Genomic DNA, 17,655 nt, shown 5'->3' with positions numbered 1-17,655 from the left:
TCACAGTCCACATGCAAAGATGTAAGTGATACTGGCTAGGACACCCAGGGACATCACTCCATAGCTGCTTTGCTTGCTGCTGACTCCATTCACATTGCATAAAGGTTTCTCACAGCAAGAAACCCTCTGATAGGTTTGGTTTTGTTGCTGACGTGTTGCCGGACACGTTGGAGAACACATCTTAGAGATGACGTATTTAGGTTTGTTGGGCTCTAATGCAGAAGAGGAGGGGAGGGGGAAGAAAGAGGAGAATGTAAGAATCATTGTTAAAATTTTTGCATGGTTCAATCTGCATTGGTGGATAAAAGAAGGCCAGGCACAAGTCCCCAAAGCAAATACATCCTCTGCTCAGGACTAACAGTCTGGCCAGATCCACGCTGCTGCAGTGTGATGCTGGTTCTTCTCTGGGATCTATGCTTCACGTGTCCCTAAAGTGGAATTAGCATCTATGGGTGGCTTTCAGTTCAAGCTACCTGAAGCGATGCCCAGGCTGGGTCGCTGCCCACCAGGATGTATTTCCTACAGCATAAAACCAGGGAGAATGTATTGTATGGTCTGAGGGCACGTGGTGGAGGTGTTTGAGGATCCCCAAGGACAGACCTGACAGATCATGCACAGCAGGGGGAGTCAGCCATGGTGCACTTTTCCTCAAAACATTTTTTGAAAACAATGCAGGGAGTGAATATTGCCATAGACAGAGCCTGGTGGAGCGGTCAGCAGAAAGCTGGGGGGAGCTAACTGTGACACCTCAGGCTTGAATTCACTTTCTGGTGCTGCTATATGTATCTTCAGCATTTCCCCAACTCCAGGTAGCAATATCAAGTATGTATTGACAAGGCAGCGACTGCCAGAGCGAGCAACAGGGTCAGTGTTTCCTAACAGTTGGTGACTGGGGGCTATTGTTGCCATACGTGGCCATGACTAGGATGACAGCCCATTCCTGGGACTGCTCCTCTACGGCACAAACAAGGTGTTGTTCAGAAACATACTTGTTCCAACATTGTTATGGAAAGTCACGCAGTATTTGTCTTCCTTTGCGCACATGGAAATGGTCAAACAGTTTTTGTTGGACTCCTGTTCTTGGCACACGTAGCACATAAATGGGTAAACTAGGGGGGAAAAAAAAAAAAAAAAAAAAAAGCACATTACATGGTTTAGGAACCACAATACCTACAATCCAGATAGCCCCATTTTCCTAGCTATAGACTGATGAATGCATGTGTGTGAATGACTGGTGACTTTCTTTATCCCTTGACCCATGACACCAATGTTAAATCCCTCGCTGTCTCATATGTCTCAGACGGCGAAGTGTTATCGATCTGTTTACAATCTCTGGCAGCACTAGATGTGAGTGGAATTCAAGGATTTGGGGTCTTTTATGATGGAGATTATTGCTGAGCAATAGCTCCTCTGTCCTGAGAGCTCTGCCACGTGAATTGCCAATTACTGCTCAGTCGTTTCTCCTGAGCAAGCCTAAGCAGGGCTTGCCAGGGAGACCTTTGAGGATGCCTGGAGCATTTTGAGGAGGTGGACAATGCTCGGTGTCCTACTTCTCTTTCATCTGGCTCGGAGACTACTGTCACGTATCCTTTCTTGTGGTCTAACGCCACTAACTGAACTGGCCTAACCTCAGTCCTAGGAAGTCTGTCGAGAGTAGTCAGATGCTCTGTCAAACTTCTGCATACTACTGTGAGATAGAGAATAAATGGGAAGTCTTAACCAAACTTTGGTTTAACTGGTAAGTGCAGATTTGGAGGGATAATTCATACATCTGCAATACAGATACAGAAGATAACTGACAGGAAGGACAGGCAGCGATGAGCTGTCTGTCGAGAACGTACACTCTTGACCTCAAATCCGGAAGGTGGTAGGACAGAGCTCTGTAAAGCCTCTGGAAAGTAATGATAGAAAAGAAGAAAAGCAAAAACACAGTCTGGATGAGAAACCACACCAAAGTGTCTGCAGAACGCTCCCCAGCTAGGCGGATTAATTGATTTATAGGTTTTATGGTGGTGGCTGGGTTCTGAGCTCGGAAAATCACCCAGAGCAAAGTATGAGCTTTTGTGTGTAGGAAAAGGGATGGGTTACTTTAAAAATTCAGACATTTTTTGTAAAGGGAAGCAAGCACAGCACAGAATGCTTGCTAAGTTCCTGGTAAGTCTGGGGACAGTCTGTCGGTATGGAAAGGGCAGAAAGCAACTAGAGGACACGTTCCTGTGAGTGCAGTTTTGCCCGATAAGAAGCTGGCTGTAAGAAAGTAGAAGGGCAATGTAGGTCAGAGAGATCATGAAATGAGAAGTTTCTGAGGGAAGGGAAGGGAAGGGAAGGGAAGGGAAGGGAAGGGAAGGGAAGGGAAGGGAAGGGAAGGGAAGGGAAGGGAAGGGAAGGGAAGGGAAGGGAAGGGAAGGGAAGGGAAGGGAAGGGAAGGGAAGGGAAGTTATCAACTATTGATGCTGAGAGGTCCATAACGCCGTGTAGTTTTTTTCCTTCACTCATTGCTAAAAATGTGAATCTTCATCAGGAAATGCAATAAGATATTACAAAATTTTGGCACAATCTCGAGCGATGTTGTTACAAGCAAGCCCAGGAAACACAAGCTAGTGAAAATACAACAGAATGGGTGCAAAGCCGGACATGAAAACACCCTCACAGGGTAGTTTGCAATGCTTATTGGTCAAACCAATTGGAGCAGTGCAACTCATAAGTTTCTCCAGAGCTCTGTTGTGGGCTCAGGTCTATAGAATATCATCGCTAGTGACAGTAGGGATGAGATAGAGGATGCACATCACATTTTCAGGTGATGCCAAGGACAAAATAGCTGAAAACACACTGTAAGTAGAGTTCTAAGTGATTCTGACAGATGAGTATAATAAAAGAATGAAAAAAAAGAATAGATGCAGTTCAAAGAGAAATACATTACACCGAGATTTAAAAAAAAAAAAAAAAAAAGTCAGATGAGGAACAACTGGTTGAGTTACAATTAAGGACTGCAGCGTAAACAGCAGGAGTCAACCATGTCACACTACAGCGATGAAAACAAATGTCACGCAAGGGAACACAGGCACCAATGTCATGTGCAAGATATGCAAAGTGGCCTTTCGACTCTGGCAAGGCCTCAGCTGGAACACTAATGACCAAACCTGTCTGCGGCACTTCAAAAAAAATGCAAAGCATTTGGAGAGAGACCAGAGGAGAGGGAGGAGAAATGGTCGGAGATCTTGAAAATATGACCTTGTAGAAAATATTGGAAACGTTTAGCTTGTTTATTCATAGTGAGAATATGCTGAGGAAGACACAGTAAACTTCTTCATGAGAGCAAAAAGTATCTACAAAGAAGTTAATATACTGTTCTACACATCCTACAGTGAAAACACAGGCAAACTCTACAAAAAGAGATGTTAAGAGATATTAAGACTAACTTTCTAAAAGGATGAGAGTCTGAGTAATTCCAGGCTGTGGAGTCTTCTTTGTTGAAAACTTTCAAGGACACATGAAACAAACATCTGCCTGGTTTGGTCCAGCATTGGAGCAGGGAAAAGGATCACGACCCTTTAAGGTTTCTTCTGGACATAATATAGCTATAATGGTGAGTCCCTGGATGCAAATGGCAACAGACTCTCTTCGGTGGGCTGAGAGATCAAGAATTTTGAGTAAAAGTTGCTTATTAGGGTCTTGAATTGGACCCCAGATAGACGAGAAGGATCAAATAACAGCTATCTCCACGTGTTCCTTTGTCCTTGTACCCCCCTGTGATCTCTGACTCTTGAACGGGAAAGCCTTGATGTCTGAATTACTGGCTTCCTCTGATCTAGACTGGGCTACCAAAAGGTGCCCTATGAAAGACTGCCCCGAGGTCCTTTTGGAAGCTGATGCCAAAATAAAATGTCTTCAAGCCTCCTACAGCAATAAGGTATCCCACCACGAACATGTGCTACCAGAGTCTTGGATCTCTATTAGCTTTCCACTTCATCCCGGGTAACACTGGGGACATTGCCTTTGATAATTTCTTTCCTTTGTCCATGTTGTGTTGCTACATTCAGGAATTATGGGCACAACATCCTTTTTATTTTTTTTTTTTAGAACCGAATACTCCTTTTCCAACCCCCAAACTGGCCGAAGCTTCTGATCTTCCAGGTGTGCTACAGAACCCTCTGTCCAAAAAATGTAGGAGTAGGGGGGTTGATACATCAGAGAGCAAGAATTAATTAGATGCCTCTTTCTCAACCCCTGCTTGATATGTATCATAGTTTCTGGGAAACTATCAGGCGTGGGGAAAATGTTGTCAATCTGGTCGTTATTCCTACGTGCACGTAGCGACGTAACACCACGTGTATCAGTCCCAGAAGAAGGACACACATCCAGAGTACCTCAGACTTCCCTTTGGGAGAAGGATGCCTTTAACATGACACAAGCACAGCAAAGCTCTTTCACCTCTGCCTCTGATATAATCTATAAAAAATTCTCACTGGTGCATTTCCTAGCAAGCAAGACACATGGCAAACCACGTGGCTTGCCACAATGGAGGAAGCAGCAGTACAGAAAAGTCTGTAAGATGCTCAAAACCCCATATGGATAAGAAAATATGTTTTGTTACAGTTTCTGGCACTTCCAATTTGCATCATTTGGGACGATCCCATAGGTCACTGCGCGGCTATAATCTGGCACCCAGCACCATACAACTCGAGCTCTCTCACTCAGTACTGCTGCTGGAAAGCAGAATTAGTTTATCAGGCTCTTATTTCTGCAGCAAAATGTTAATCAAGGTGCAAAAGGAAGTTGGTGGCAGCATGGCTGAAACGGCAGTATTGCAAAGTCGGCGAAAACCCTCTAAATTTTTACGACACGAAACATTTTCACCATCTTCTCTATATACTTTATCATAACTAGTAGCAGCATTAGAGGCTCACCTTGCTCCACACACAGGACAGCAGCCAACAAGGTGACAAGAGGAGTCTTCATCTCCACCAGATCCTCTCCACTGGGCAAGGAGGATGTTTGGAGGACGGGTTATATACCCTTTGAACAGTGGCAGCAGTTTTACAGGTTCCAGACGGCTCAGGGGTGGACATGAAATCAACCCAAGGGTGTGTAATGTGCATGTGGGAGTTCTCCATGCTGGAGCCCTTGGAACAAGCTGACACCTTGGGGAAAAGTCCTTTTGGCAACGCATTTCTTGTTCTTCCGGTCATATGAGTGATGGGAAATCGGATCTGCTCTCTTCTTCTCCAGGTTTCTTCCTTTCCTTCCTCCCAGCAGAAGCAGCAGCTGTGCTGATGGAATAGCAGAGCCCGGAGGCACGGGGAGATAGTCCTAACACTGCATTTTCCTAATCCCTTTGGATTGTCAGCGTGTGATATACCAGGGTTCATATCATTCGTTTTCTTTAATTATTCCATAGAACCAGAAGGTCAGACTCTCAGCTGGCCTACGCTGGTTTATCTCCGATAAAATCGGCGTGGTTTACACTAAATGAAATTAGCTAATGGTTAGTTAAACAGAAGATTTTCCTCTAATTTTCATGTCAGTCTTAATTTCTTCATCAGTTTTCCATTCCCTGTAGTTAATCCCTCTGCTCGCTCCTCCCTTGGCTGTAATTCTCAAATACCTTATAGTCTTTATTTAATGAAATTTTGCTTCCATTTTAGGGATTCCTTAGAGGCTCGGCTTTTCTCCGCACTCAACAGTTTCTGGAAATCAAGCCTCCATTTACGTTACCACAAATTGGTATCCTGGAATTGCTGCTCTACTTCGAAAAAAAGCCATCTCTCAAACTCTCCTTTTCAACCTCTCCCCTTAAATCAATCTCTTTTCTTTCATTCGTCTGTGTTACTCTCTCTGAATTTCTTAAAATCTGACTCTGACATTCTGGGAAATAGACCCTCATACAAGATGCATCTTGTAAGAGCTCAAGCTGCCATCTCACAGAGCTTCTTTCAAAGTGAGATTAGTCCTGGACAGCAGGTAGCAGAATTCATGAAAGAAAAAATTGCCAAACCCACCTTTTGCTGGCAAATATGGAATAACTTAACAGGCAGTTCCCTAGAAGTCACCGTTTTTGTCTGTTTCTAATATGAATCATCCCAACACCAGCTGATTTCCTTATCCATGAGAGCGTGTGATACTTTTTCAGGCCCTCCTAAACTCCTAGAATGACATCATCAGGTGGTGAATTCCAGAGTTGTTCAAGCCTGATACCAAAATAGACATCCCCATTCTTATTTTTGGAGGTTTGTGAGGTCAGCAGGGGACGTGCTGGTGATGATCAAATCAAACCTTCTGCTTTGCAGAGGGCAATTCAGTTTACTGCCCGAGTGATTATAAACAGGTTGTTCTTTGTAATTAGTGGGTGTGTCCTCTTGCTGGTATTTTGCAATGAGGGGAGAAGGAAGCAACTCTTTTTTCCTTGTTTTGGTGTTATTAATTATCCTATAGACTTCTGTGATAGATTTTCATTTTCCCTTCCTCCGTGAGTGAAAGAGCACTCTAGTTATTGCCATACACCCCTTCGTGTTGACTTTACCAACGTCCATTTGTTTCTGCATGAACCCTCATGCAATGAGATGTTGCAAGTCAACTCTGAAAGATTGTGGTGTGGCTAAGACATCCCCAGCACTGCCAACAAATGTGTACTAAGGAGAGAAATTTGAGTAGGAAACAAGCTCTTCTGTGTCAAACTGTTATCTGGGAGCTGTCCTCAGGTTATTAACATCTTCGTTAGTACGTAGGAGCGCTGTGGTGCTGGAGCATGCCTTCTTCTCACATCTGGAGAGCAGTCAGTTTGCAGCACAGTGACTGGGTCACAGTGATTCCTTATTTCTCAAGAGGACAGATTACAAAACTCAATGCAGTCAGAGGCAACGCTTAAGCAGCCAGCACAGGGAGGGTGTCTCCTGCTGCCCAGTGTAAAAGGAACAAGCTTTAGAAAACTCTTTTCTCTTAGGATATTGTTAATAGCCGGAATAATTAATAAATAGATATTGTTTTATAGGTTTCATTAATAGAGCACAGGTGCTCTAGGAACAATACTGCAGATAAATAACCATGCTGACCACATCAGAGAACAGTGGTGTCCCAAGAGGAATTAGAATGACACAATAACTAGCCAAAACTGTGGAATACAGTGGACTTTTGAAACTGATGATGAATCGAGAGCTGAAAGTTCCTGGAAAATCACCAAAGACTCTTTGTATCGTATGTTAGATCGTGTATATATAGAGGATGCTTTTTGTCAGCTGTTGCCACTCACCGAGGTGATGGCCCAAGTCTGAGTTGTTAATAAAGCAAGTCTAGAGATACCAACAGTCTGGTAAAATCCTTTAACACCCAACATCACAGCTTTCAGACTGCAGGAGGGCCCGGAGCAGGCAAGCCAAGGGACACCAAGTGAGGTTGAGGAAGACTGCAAAAAAAAATTCAAGGAAGCTGCGTCACCTCCGTAGAGTAATACATCTCATTGCTAGTCATTCAGAAAAACTAAAGCGGACCTCAGAATGGAGCCATGATTTGGGTATATGACCAGAGAGCAGCAGGTAACTTTGAAAAAGGGATGCTTTTGTCATATTCCATGGCTTTCAGAAGCTTTTTAGACGCAGTGAAGACCTTGCTTTGACCTTTTGCATCCATCTTGTCTCTTGCTTTGTCATTGATCCACTGTGTGTTAATCGCGGCAAATAAACAGGGACAAAGGGAGGAAATTTCATGTTGTGAGGGAAAAGGCAGCCGAATTATTTGAGGACCGCAGAAGGCAGCATAGGTCCTTCAGAATCAGTGGTGATGGAGCCCTGAGTAAGGGAAAAGAAGGGCCAAAGTAAACCACGTCCTCCAGGTGCCTATTTTAGGCAGGGCAAGGCCCCCTTGGCTGATTCAGGTCCTGGTGCAGTGATTCAGGAGCAGCAAAACCCGAGCTCTTAGATGATCCACAGAGAGAGAGCCAGCTACATCTCAGAAGCAATCCCAATTATTTGAATGAAACACTCACCTTCTTCCTGAGAGCCCTCCAGGCATCCCAAATGTCTCTGCTCTCCACTTTCATCCAAGGACTATGCAACCATGGGAGCCAACAAATAAGAAACTCTGGGCAGAGGGATGTGGAATTAGGCAGCAACATCTGCTGGAGATGTCGTATCAGGATTTCTCAGGAGGGCTGGCAGCGAGGAGTCTCCTCTTACACAACACTGTTGCCGAGGGAGGGTTCACTAAGGAAGTTTTCATGGGTTTAGGACCTCCTGGGCCTCAGGGCAATTGCTGCTCCCACTTCCAGATAAGGACCCTTTTATGTAATTTGAGATGTGGATCAATCTTTGGCCCACATGCACAGTTGTGTTGCTGGGCGGTAGGGAATGAAAACCTACGGGAACAGGGAGAAACCAGACAAGAGAGAGACAGGCTGGGGTTCATGGATGGTGCTGCTCCCTTGAGGATGGGACTCCCCGCTTCCCGGTGCTGTTCATAACTTCATGCAACAGCCAGAAGCAGACCACAAAACCCTCCACGGCAGCAGCAGGCTCTACCATGTGCCTTCACCCCCTTTGCCCGTGTGTTTTCATACCTTCCTTTGCATGCCAGATTCCCTCCCAACCCAAAACGAAGGCACCTGCCAAGTTCACGTAGCATAAGAAAGGACCTTATTTTAAACCTGGATGCCAAGAGCGGGTCTGTATTCACAAAAATAAGCCAGGACTAGCCCCAGCTTGGCCTTTGCCTGTGCCAAGCAGCGTTGTCCCTAAGAAATCCTAAACCTGTGGAAAGTAAAGGCTGAAGACTCCTTCAAATGGTTCAGTTGTTACCACCCGCCCCTGGGTGTGGGGCGGAGTATGGCCACCCAAGGCACTTCTTGGCACATTTGAGGTGTTCAAATGTGTGTGCCACTTGAGTATCTCCAAATCTGGCAGAAGGGGAAGAAAAGTGAAAAGAGTAGGTTGGACAGAAGACTGAAGCCGGCTCAGCTGGGGGATGCCAGTGCAATAGAAACCGTGGGGACAACAGAGAATCTCATGGCTAGAGACAGAGCATCCTGGGCCAACCTTGCATTTGCACTGAGGAGAAAAAAAATGAGCTGAAGCTTTAGCAAGGAAATAGAGGTTGGAGGTAAAGCCCAGACTAAGATTGGATGGAGAAGCCAACAAGGAAGGCTGGAAGAGAAAACAGACAAGGAGTGCATAGCTGGGGGTTGGATATGGATGGGAGAAAGGGTGGACAGGAAGGGGTAGGAGCAGGCTGGGGAGAGCTGGAGCCGTGAGACCACATTTCCTTTGCAAACCTGTTCTACAGATCCGGCTGTTTCCAAGTGTTGCGGTTCCTCTGCTCTCGGCAAATACCCAGCAGAGTGAGCAAGGTGTATAGCTTCTCTCCCTGTGCAATGAGTCTACAGAGAGAAAACCAGCTGGGTGAGCTGCACCCAGCTAATTACACTGGGACATCTTCGCTGGGGTAATCCTGGTGGAGAGCTTCTTCAGCTCAGGAGAAAGCCTTTCAGCCTCCTGTGACTCGCTTCGGAAGGGTTTGAGTGAGCGAAACTCTCATTCCTAAGATTATCCACAAGCAAGGTCGGTGCAGGGGAATGAATTCCTTCAATTTTAACCACAATAGGAAACTGGACTAGCAAACATAAAAGATTTATTTTCAAAGTTAATATTTTTTTTCCAGACTCCAGCAGACACACGGTAGAAACCATCTGTCTTTTTTTGATGATTTTCCTTTAAGCACCATGCAAGATACTTCTCTCCCTTTTCAAAATAATCCGTAATGCTTATAAAGCAATTTCCACTGGAAGGCCTTAAATCAGTTTAAAGAAAACTTAATGCTCAAGATCCTTTCACGTCAGGTCCTGCCTTGTCCCCCTCTGTTTGCCTGCTGAAGAGCTCAACAGCCATTTCTCTTCAGGCAGCTGACCCAGAAGAGAAACTGAAAGCAAGTTAAACAGAGTACAGTTTACTCTGAAATTGAGTCACCAAAACAACGCTTTTGCCAATGCAGAAAATGAAAATAAAATCTAGGGAGAGGCTTCCTGAAGTGGCTGCAAAGCAACGGTAATATAATTCAGCATTATTTCAACTGGACTTGCCGAATGAGGCCTCTGCTTTCGTTGCTGCTAACATGGATGCATCCAGCTGCTACGCCCGATGTACCATACCACAGAGTCACAGAATAGAATAAAACAAGACTTTATTGTGCCCAGATTCTATTTAACAACTCTAATATTAAAGGCTTCCTCAGACCAAAATAATATAGGCCAGAAAATGTTATAAAGGGAAAAATGGCTCAAGAGAATGGCAGGGACAAAATGAAGGGGAGAAAAAAAAAAATCGTGGAGTTGTAAAGGCCAATAGTAGGAGAGATAGTCACTATATGGTGCCCTTCTGCATGTGTAGGGCTCCACATCGTGCCTTTCTCTTCCAAAGACCACTCTGAGGTAGGGCTGTGCTCTTGGGCGTTATCATCAGAGCACTGAAAGAGCAAAAATATTTGCTGATGGGATGTGACCTTCCAGGTAGGAGAAAACAGGGCAGCATTCACACTGTACAGATGGGAGTTTGACCCCTTGTAGGCAAAGCCAAGCAGCTTCTTCCTCCCCGCCCCCCCCCCCCCCCAGCCCCTTTAAAAACCCAAACGGAGGATGCAGGCGAGACTGGCCAAGACACCCAGAGCTATCATAGCGTAGCTGGTTTTCACACTGCTGGCACCACTGATGTTGCACAAGGAAGTCTCACAGCAGCTGGTAGCAACACCGGCTATGCCGATGTTCAGGTCAATTGTTGGGCAAAATGCAGAACATTTCTTGCTAATACGCTGGTTACGGTTGTCGCCTGAAGTGGGAGAGAGAGAGAAAACAGGAAGAAAAGTTGGGAGTCTTTATCTTGTGTATTTTTTACAGGCTTCAATGACAGATTTGCCGGGCAATATCCAGTGGGGAGTATGTTGTTCTGTACTTAATGCTGTTGGTTTTCCCTTGGGCTTTGTCACGCTGCATCGTTATTTGTGTGTATGTGACCCATGGGGACCATCTTCAGGCCTTACAACTCCTCGCCTGTTTTCAGGGCCAATTGAGCGCGACCTAGGGCAAGGAGATCTAACGCATTTCTACAGGGTAAGACTTGAAGACATCACGGTCACTGTGCCTCGGGACTGCTCCTTCCACAGTACCTGGCCCCTTCTGACTCCACCACCTCATGAGCATATATTTGAGCATGGAGAGGAGATAAAGGGTTTGTGCAGAGAAATATTCTTTGTTCCCATGTGTCTCTTTCCTATGTTTAATCAGCAAGTGTGGTATTGTTACAATATCTTGCAGCAGAGACAGACTATGCCGAGTTCCCACCTGCTGCAAGGTATGCTCTGTTCTCTGATCCTCATTAATTCTTCCACCACACCTCCTGGTGGGAGGAGGCTCTGGAGTCAGCCTAACCTGAACCCCATCTTGTCACCAGAGCCTTAGAAAAGCTTCACACTTACCGAATCCCCTGGTAGAGTAGGTTGTGAGACAGTACTTCTCGTGCTCAGAGCATGTGGCTGGTTTGAGACATTCTATATTGGAAGATGCATCTTGGCATGTGAAGCACGTCAAGGAGAAAGCTGAAAAAAAAAAAAAAAAAAAAAGCACACAACACCCATCAATCACCTCTAAAAATATCCATAGGAGGACAAAACTGGTGGTGCTGGTCCAGATGGAGGATCTGCCAAGCCCAGCAGCCACAGGCAAACAACCTCCTGGGTGTGTGAAACTGGGCCCCAGCGACTCTCCTGGACGCAAATTCCTTTAAGCTCAGATTCCTGACACTGATGTGGTGTGCTCATTTAGTAACCCCCAAGGGATCTTCCTTCTGGATACTAACTTGAGTCCATTGAAACATCTGTCATCCCCAGCATGCTTTTGGAAAGAGCGCTCCAGTCTACTACCACTGGCAGCATGAAACTCTTTTGGTTTCTTTTCAACCTGGCTCCTCCAAGCCTTGGTTGCTGGCCACTGGTCGTTCTATGGAAAGAGACCACTGGGTTCCTGTCCACATTTTTTCACATCTTCAAGTCATCTGAAGAGTCCTCACCTACACATCCTTTCTCAGAATACACAGTCCAACAGTGAATTATTTTTTTAAAAATTTTAATACAGAATGGGAGACACGTGTCTAAGAGTAACGCCCCTGGCCGCACTAGACATGAATATTTTCATAGAATCATAGATGGTTTGGGTTGGAAGGGACCTTAAAGCTCATCTAGTCACAGCCCCCCCACGGGCAGGGCCACCTTCTGCTAGCCCAGGTTGCCCAAAGCCCCGTCCAACCTGGCCTTGAACCCTTCCAGGGAGGGGGCAGCCACAGCTTCTCTGGGCAGCCTGTGCCAGGGCCTCACCCCGCTCACAGGGGAGAATTTCTGTCTTAGATCTACTCTAAGTCCACCCTCTTTCAATTTAAAACTATTACCCTTGTCCTATCACTTTTCTTCCCGATAATGAGTCCCTCTCCAGCTGTTTGCTGCGTGCCCGCACAACATATCTCAAACGAGGGACAAGTGACCTAGATCTGCTTCTCAGGAAAATGAATGCTTGCGTTTGGCTGGTTCATTTTTCAGAGCTCTCTCGTGTCAGGAGAGCTTCTCCTGCAGAAGACAGGGCTCAGCAAACCATCCCCTTGGTTGCAGCAGATCCCTTTTTTTTACAGCCGTCGGTGGGTGATGACTGCCTAACACTACGCGCTGCGTACATCTGTAACACTGAGCGTCTGCGAGGCGCTGTGCTAATACGAATAAATGAGAACAGCCTGCACTCAAGGAACCTAAAGCAGTCATTCATAGCAAAGAGATCCTTGGGGCAGGTTTCTTTGCACGATAAGGGAGATTTCCTACATGTCTGTTTATCTGGAGCAAACACTCCTGCAGTAATGTCACCCACTGGAGATTAGACTCGTTCGTCTCATTTCCAGGCCACCCATGGCCAGTTAATATCTGTTTTATTCTTATACCAGCACTGTCCTTTAGCTTTGCCTTCATTGCTCTTTATCTGTCTCACTCTTCTTCTCTCCTGCCGGAGCTTCTCTGTCATTGTTAGTGCCTTTACCAGCGCTGTCCTAACCTCATTGCTGCCCTTGTTTGACCTTAGACAAGCTCAGTCTGGCTCAAACAGACTCTCTGCTCCTTAGTGTCCTACTAGCCCAGACCTGGCCCCAGGTCAGACCGTAAGATCAGGTGATCAGTATTTCACAGGAAGCCTCAAAAATGCCTTTTAGGCACTATTCATCCTCCTGCATCTCTGTGGAAACTCTTGTCTCCCCACTCCAGTGAGCAGCCCCTTCACCCTTTCCATGGCCACCCAGCACAGACTTCCACTTTCCTCTTGCGGTCTGTAGTCCTCACAGTTCCTGTTGTCCCTCTGTGGTCTCTCATGAAGAGCAGTTAGCAGAGGACACAGAGGCCAGGCGATTGGGTTTGCAGTGACTCACAGCCCATCTCCTTCTGTTCCCATGCCTGACACCCTTACGGTTTCAAAAACCTCAGCCCTGGCACCCGGCTCGCTCTGACTTGACACCAAAACTATTGCAATTTGCTTCCTTCCCTTGGTCGTTTCTATCTCCAGAACCTCTCAGCTGTCCTTGCATTCAGTATTGTCTTGGCACTGCAAGCTAATTTTTTTTTAATTTTTTTTTTAAAGGTCTGGGACCCTCCTTTAGAACATCTGCACACAAAGTGGTGTGGCTTCATTCTCTTATCTTGTGCAAAGCCCATACAGGTACCTTTCTGCTCCACCCCACTGGGAACCACCCTTTCTTCCCAGAATAACCGTACGCTAGAGCAGAGTCCCCAGACTGGGTTTTCCAGACATGTAGCTCATTTTATTCCTTAATTAATACAGCTTCTTTAATCAAGCCCATTCCAGGAGTAACTTCCTGAGTGTGTGAAGGAAACAGTAGAGCTTGTTGCACGCCCAAGTCTTGTTTCAACCTCCCAAAGCTGCTGATTTCAGAGTCTGGTTGCCCTGGGATCCTTCTAGCCAGGAGAGGGGGTGAGCACCCTTCAGGGGTGATTTTGCCAACCTCTCTCTGTGCTCAGGAGATTTCTACCTCACTCACAATTTACTATAGAGGACTTTGGAGGCATATGGGCTCCTAACCTGGTGGCTCGGTTAAGACCCTGAAGTCAGGTAGGACAATATTGCTCACGCTACTGAAAAACACTTCTGATTTTATTGCATCTGTTGAGGTATCTGTTGCAACGAGGGCTGAGTGGGGAAAGAACCAGTATTTCTTTCAATGTGTGCCCCACTCAGGATGCACACCTGGGGTTAAACCAGGCTGCCTTTGGAGGTCTCCTGTCTGCACCCCCCAAGACCTCTGCTCTAACTGAAAAAGAACAGTCCTCAAGGAAGATTTTCGTGTGAACAATTCGAGCCACCCAGATAAACAGCTTACACATGTAAAGCGTTAACAAGCGCAAGTGCCCGCAGATGCAGGATTTACACCCTTAAAATCCGTCAGGTTCGGGATTAATTAGAACAGCAACTACCCTTCTGGCTAGTTTGCACAGCAAAGTGGTGCTTTTGTGTTAATTTTCACTGACTCCTTTGATAAGTTTGCTGTCTCATTATGTGATCTTTGTAAAAATATGCGATTACAGTTGATAAGCTGCAAAAAAAGAGAATCCTTTTATTAAGCTCAACTTTCCCAACACCATTAAGCACGATGGTTTAGCACATGCCAAGTTTAAAGCTTGTTGAAGTCCCACAGTAAGAACATTTCCAGCCTCAAATTAAGTGTGAGCCTAAGTGCTCTGCTAGACCAGGACCAGAATGGCCAGTAATTTGCAGGTAAAACCCTACAGCAAAGCCTGAGAAAAATTCAGTTTGCAATAAGGCAAAAGCCCCCTGAGCTGAGGGGATCAACTCTTCCCCTGGAATAGTCAGAGGGATATTCAGGGCTGCACCCTCTGGTTTGTGCCTGACCCACAGCCTGCCCCTGTGCAAGGGGTCAGCTCCCAGGGGCACAGGCAACTGTCCTTGGCAGAGCCCAACCAGACAAAGTTAAAGTGCAGAGTCACAAAAAACCAACAAAAAAACAAAACAAAACCCCCCCCAAGAAAACAGGATGAGAATGGGACTCTGCGTCCTGGGATCAACATGGGCAAAGTTGCACCTCAAAGCAACAAGCTGCAAGAAGGAGATGGGAGCCAGAATTACGTCTTCTTGTGGCATGACCAGCTCTAACGATTTAATGACGGTTTGTAATTGCAACCAATAAGCAGGCAAGTGAAAAAAAAAAAAAAAAAAAAAAAAGAAACAAATAAAATCAGGCTGTAGTTTGGTTTATGTCAAATCTGCAGCTTTATTGCACATATTGCCCTCTCCCTGCCCAGCTCTGTATATCCCTCAGCTAACCCGCCCCGTTCCGAGGGAGCTGCACCAAGGGCTCTCAGCTGCCTACGCTGAGCCACTCCAAGGGCTGGGCTGGGACTGCACGAGTCAGGTGAGGTGGGTTTCTCATCCCCCACTTCAGCTCCTCAGCATATTCCAACTTCTGGTGGGGATACATCCCCTGGCTTCTTGTCCCGAGGACTGGAATATTGTCTAGAGCCTCATTTACGTTTTACGTCCCCTGGCTTCTTGTCCTGAGGACTGGAATATTGTCTAGAGCCTCGTTTTACGATTCGTGCTGCAAAATCCCCTTGTCATCCTCTAATATCAAAGATGAGCCCCACCTCTGGGGGGGTCTCGCTAGCACAAAGCAATCCTTGGAGACTCACCACTCTCCGTGCACAGGGCAATGACGAGCACGACAAGAAGAGAAGTCTTCATCCTTTATAGGTCTTGCAGCCTCCAAAACAAGCAGGACTCTCCCAGGGCAGGTTTTATACCCCAGCAGTGTTTGCTTTGATGCTAGGATAATAACTATAGGGTTGCTGTGTCAGATGGTGGATAATTGAGTGTAACGTGTCAACGCTTGCATGTGGAAGTATGCTTTGTTGGAAATCTAAACAAGTGTCATGTTTTCCCCCACACACACTTCTTTTCCTTAGTTGTTTCACAATACAACTTGTTCATCTGGTGTCAATTATGCAACAATTTCTAATTCTGGATAAGTGGAGTAAAAGCCAAACACAAAAACAAAATAGTGTCCCTGTGAGAAGAAGTGTGTTCTCCTTTCCAGGCCAGCCTGGGTCTCAGAGGAGGCTGCATCCTTAAAAATCCTGTCCTCACGCACTGTTTTAGTGCACATGGGAACTGATTGAATTGAAAATTGAAATTGGGATTGAAACATCTACAAAATATCTCCCAGGATTGTCAATACAGCTAGATCAGAAGAGCAGTATCTTTTCACTGCATTTCATAGGGGAGCAGACATAATTTTCTGTGGGCCTTTTTAAGACAGCAGTTCAGAACCATAAACGTTTCTGTTAAAAAATTGGATATTTTCTATGAGGGAAAATGTTATCTTGTTAAAAACTAAATTCCATTGAGCAATGAAAATGACCACTTGAATTAAAAAATAGAAATAACACCCACTCCCATCACATTAAACAAGCTGTGATTTATTTTTTTTTTCCCACAAATTATAAAAAATAAATGTCAGGGAGAAAAAAACCCCAAACCACTTAAAGCATGGAGAATGAGAGATTGCCTGATCAAGGATCTCAACTCATTAAGTCTTCAGAAAAAAAAAAAAGAAAAAAAAATTATAACCAGCCAAGATTATGTGAAATGCCAAATAGGAGAACTCCACTGGATTTCCATACGGCGCTCTTTATTCCTCCTTTTTAATCATGTTTCGTCCTATCTCCCTGTATAAAATCAGAATCTTTCCCATCTTCTGATTGCTGTTGCTTTTTCCTCCCACCATTGTCTCTCTGCCATCTAGTCATGGGGATGGAGGCACAGTCCCAGCAATGGTCCAGCTGGAGCCCTTTTCCATGACACTCCGAGCTGCAGGAGCAACCTGTGTGCCCCAAGCCTCTGCCAGCAGCTCTGCCCCTTGCTGCTCTCCATCTGTTTTATTTCCTTTTTTTTTCCCTTAGTCTCAAAGTTGCTCAGATTTCCATCTCCCATTAAATATTTGAGCTTCCAACAGGACCCACCTACAGTCATTATCTCGCTGAAAAGGCATGCCTTGTTCTTGAGGTGATGTAAATCTTTCCAACACCTCTCAATTGGACGTATAAATATTGTTAGTACGGAGACCTGCATGACTAAGGTGAGGAAATTTCTGCTTTCTCAATAGGTAGAGAATGAAACTCAGTTGGAACAGAGGTGGCAATTAACCAAGAAAGCTCAAAGGAGGGGCGTTGTTTGGCTTCATAAGGCCGATGCCTTTGTGAGGCACCAGGCAGGAGGAAAACAGAAGCTGGCACCCTCCATGCCAGGCAGTGCGACGCTCTCTTCCTTGTGAAATATTTTATTTTCCCCAGTCCAGAAGAGATTTCATGAGTCTTTATTGGTAAATCAACTTTTATTCCTGACTATCTAAGGTAATAGCAGAAAAGGGGGCTCTAGTCACAAGGCGATGCCATTCTGCAGCTTGCAGAGGCAGCCCACATTCAGATTTATTTCAGCCAACAGCATCCATTAACAGGTACAGAAATAGCAGCTCAGCCAGGCACTTTTTTTTTTTTTTTTTTTTCCCCTCCCTTGTAGTCTCATCCAAGCAAAAACTAAAATATCTCTTGTTTCCTGCAAGCTGC

The 17,655-nt window shown here is 45.5% G+C and overlaps 2 protein-coding genes across 2 annotated transcripts; both read right to left on the bottom strand.

The window, feature by feature from the left end:
* On the bottom strand, window positions 1–4,959 carry LOC141956755 (lymphocyte antigen 6E-like). The gene is made up of 3 exons (XM_074897557.1): window positions 4,908–4,959; window positions 990–1,109; window positions 1–212 (listed from the first exon to the last, which is right to left on the bottom strand). Exons 1-3 carry the CDS (start codon window positions 4,957–4,959, stop codon window positions 1–3), a joined length of 384 nt encoding a protein of 127 aa, XP_074753658.1.
* Window positions 4,960–10,596: 5,637 nt separating this feature from the next.
* Window positions 10,597–15,826, bottom strand: LOC141956754 (lymphocyte antigen 6E-like). The gene is made up of 3 exons (XM_074897556.1): window positions 15,724–15,826; window positions 11,452–11,571; window positions 10,597–10,805 (listed from the first exon to the last, which is right to left on the bottom strand). Exons 1-3 carry the CDS (start codon window positions 15,773–15,775, stop codon window positions 10,597–10,599), a joined length of 381 nt encoding a protein of 126 aa, XP_074753657.1. The 5' UTR covers window positions 15,776–15,826.
* Window positions 15,827–17,655: the final 1,829 nt, after the last annotated feature.

This window comes from Athene noctua, chromosome 2 (assembly GCF_965140245.1).
Source record: "Athene noctua chromosome 2, bAthNoc1.hap1.1, whole genome shotgun sequence".
Taxonomy (NCBI): Eukaryota; Metazoa; Chordata; class Aves; order Strigiformes; family Strigidae; genus Athene; species Athene noctua.
This window is presented reverse-complemented; position numbering and strand designations above follow the sequence as displayed.

Coding starts and splice junctions, on each gene's coding strand:
- LOC141956754 (XM_074897556.1), bottom strand. CDS start 15,775: ATGAAGACTTCTCTTCTTGTCGTGCTCGTCATTGCCCTGTGCACGGAG. Junction 11,572..15,723: donor TGCCCTGTGCACGGAGAGTG/GTGAGTCTCCAA, acceptor TTTTTTTTTCAG/CTTTCTCCTTGACGTGCTTC. Junction 10,806..11,451: donor CTACTCTACCAGGGGATTCG/GTAAGTGTGAAG, acceptor CTCCCACTTCAG/GCGACAACCGTAACCAGCGT.
- LOC141956755 (XM_074897557.1), bottom strand. CDS start 4,959: ATGAAGACTCCTCTTGTCACCTTGTTGGCTGCTGTCCTGTGTGTGGAG. Junction 1,110..4,907: donor TGTCCTGTGTGTGGAGCAAG/GTGAGCCTCTAA, acceptor TTTCCCCCCTAG/TTTACCCATTTATGTGCTAC. Junction 213..989: donor CCATAACAATGTTGGAACAA/GTATGTTTCTGA, acceptor CTTCTGCATTAG/AGCCCAACAAACCTAAATAC.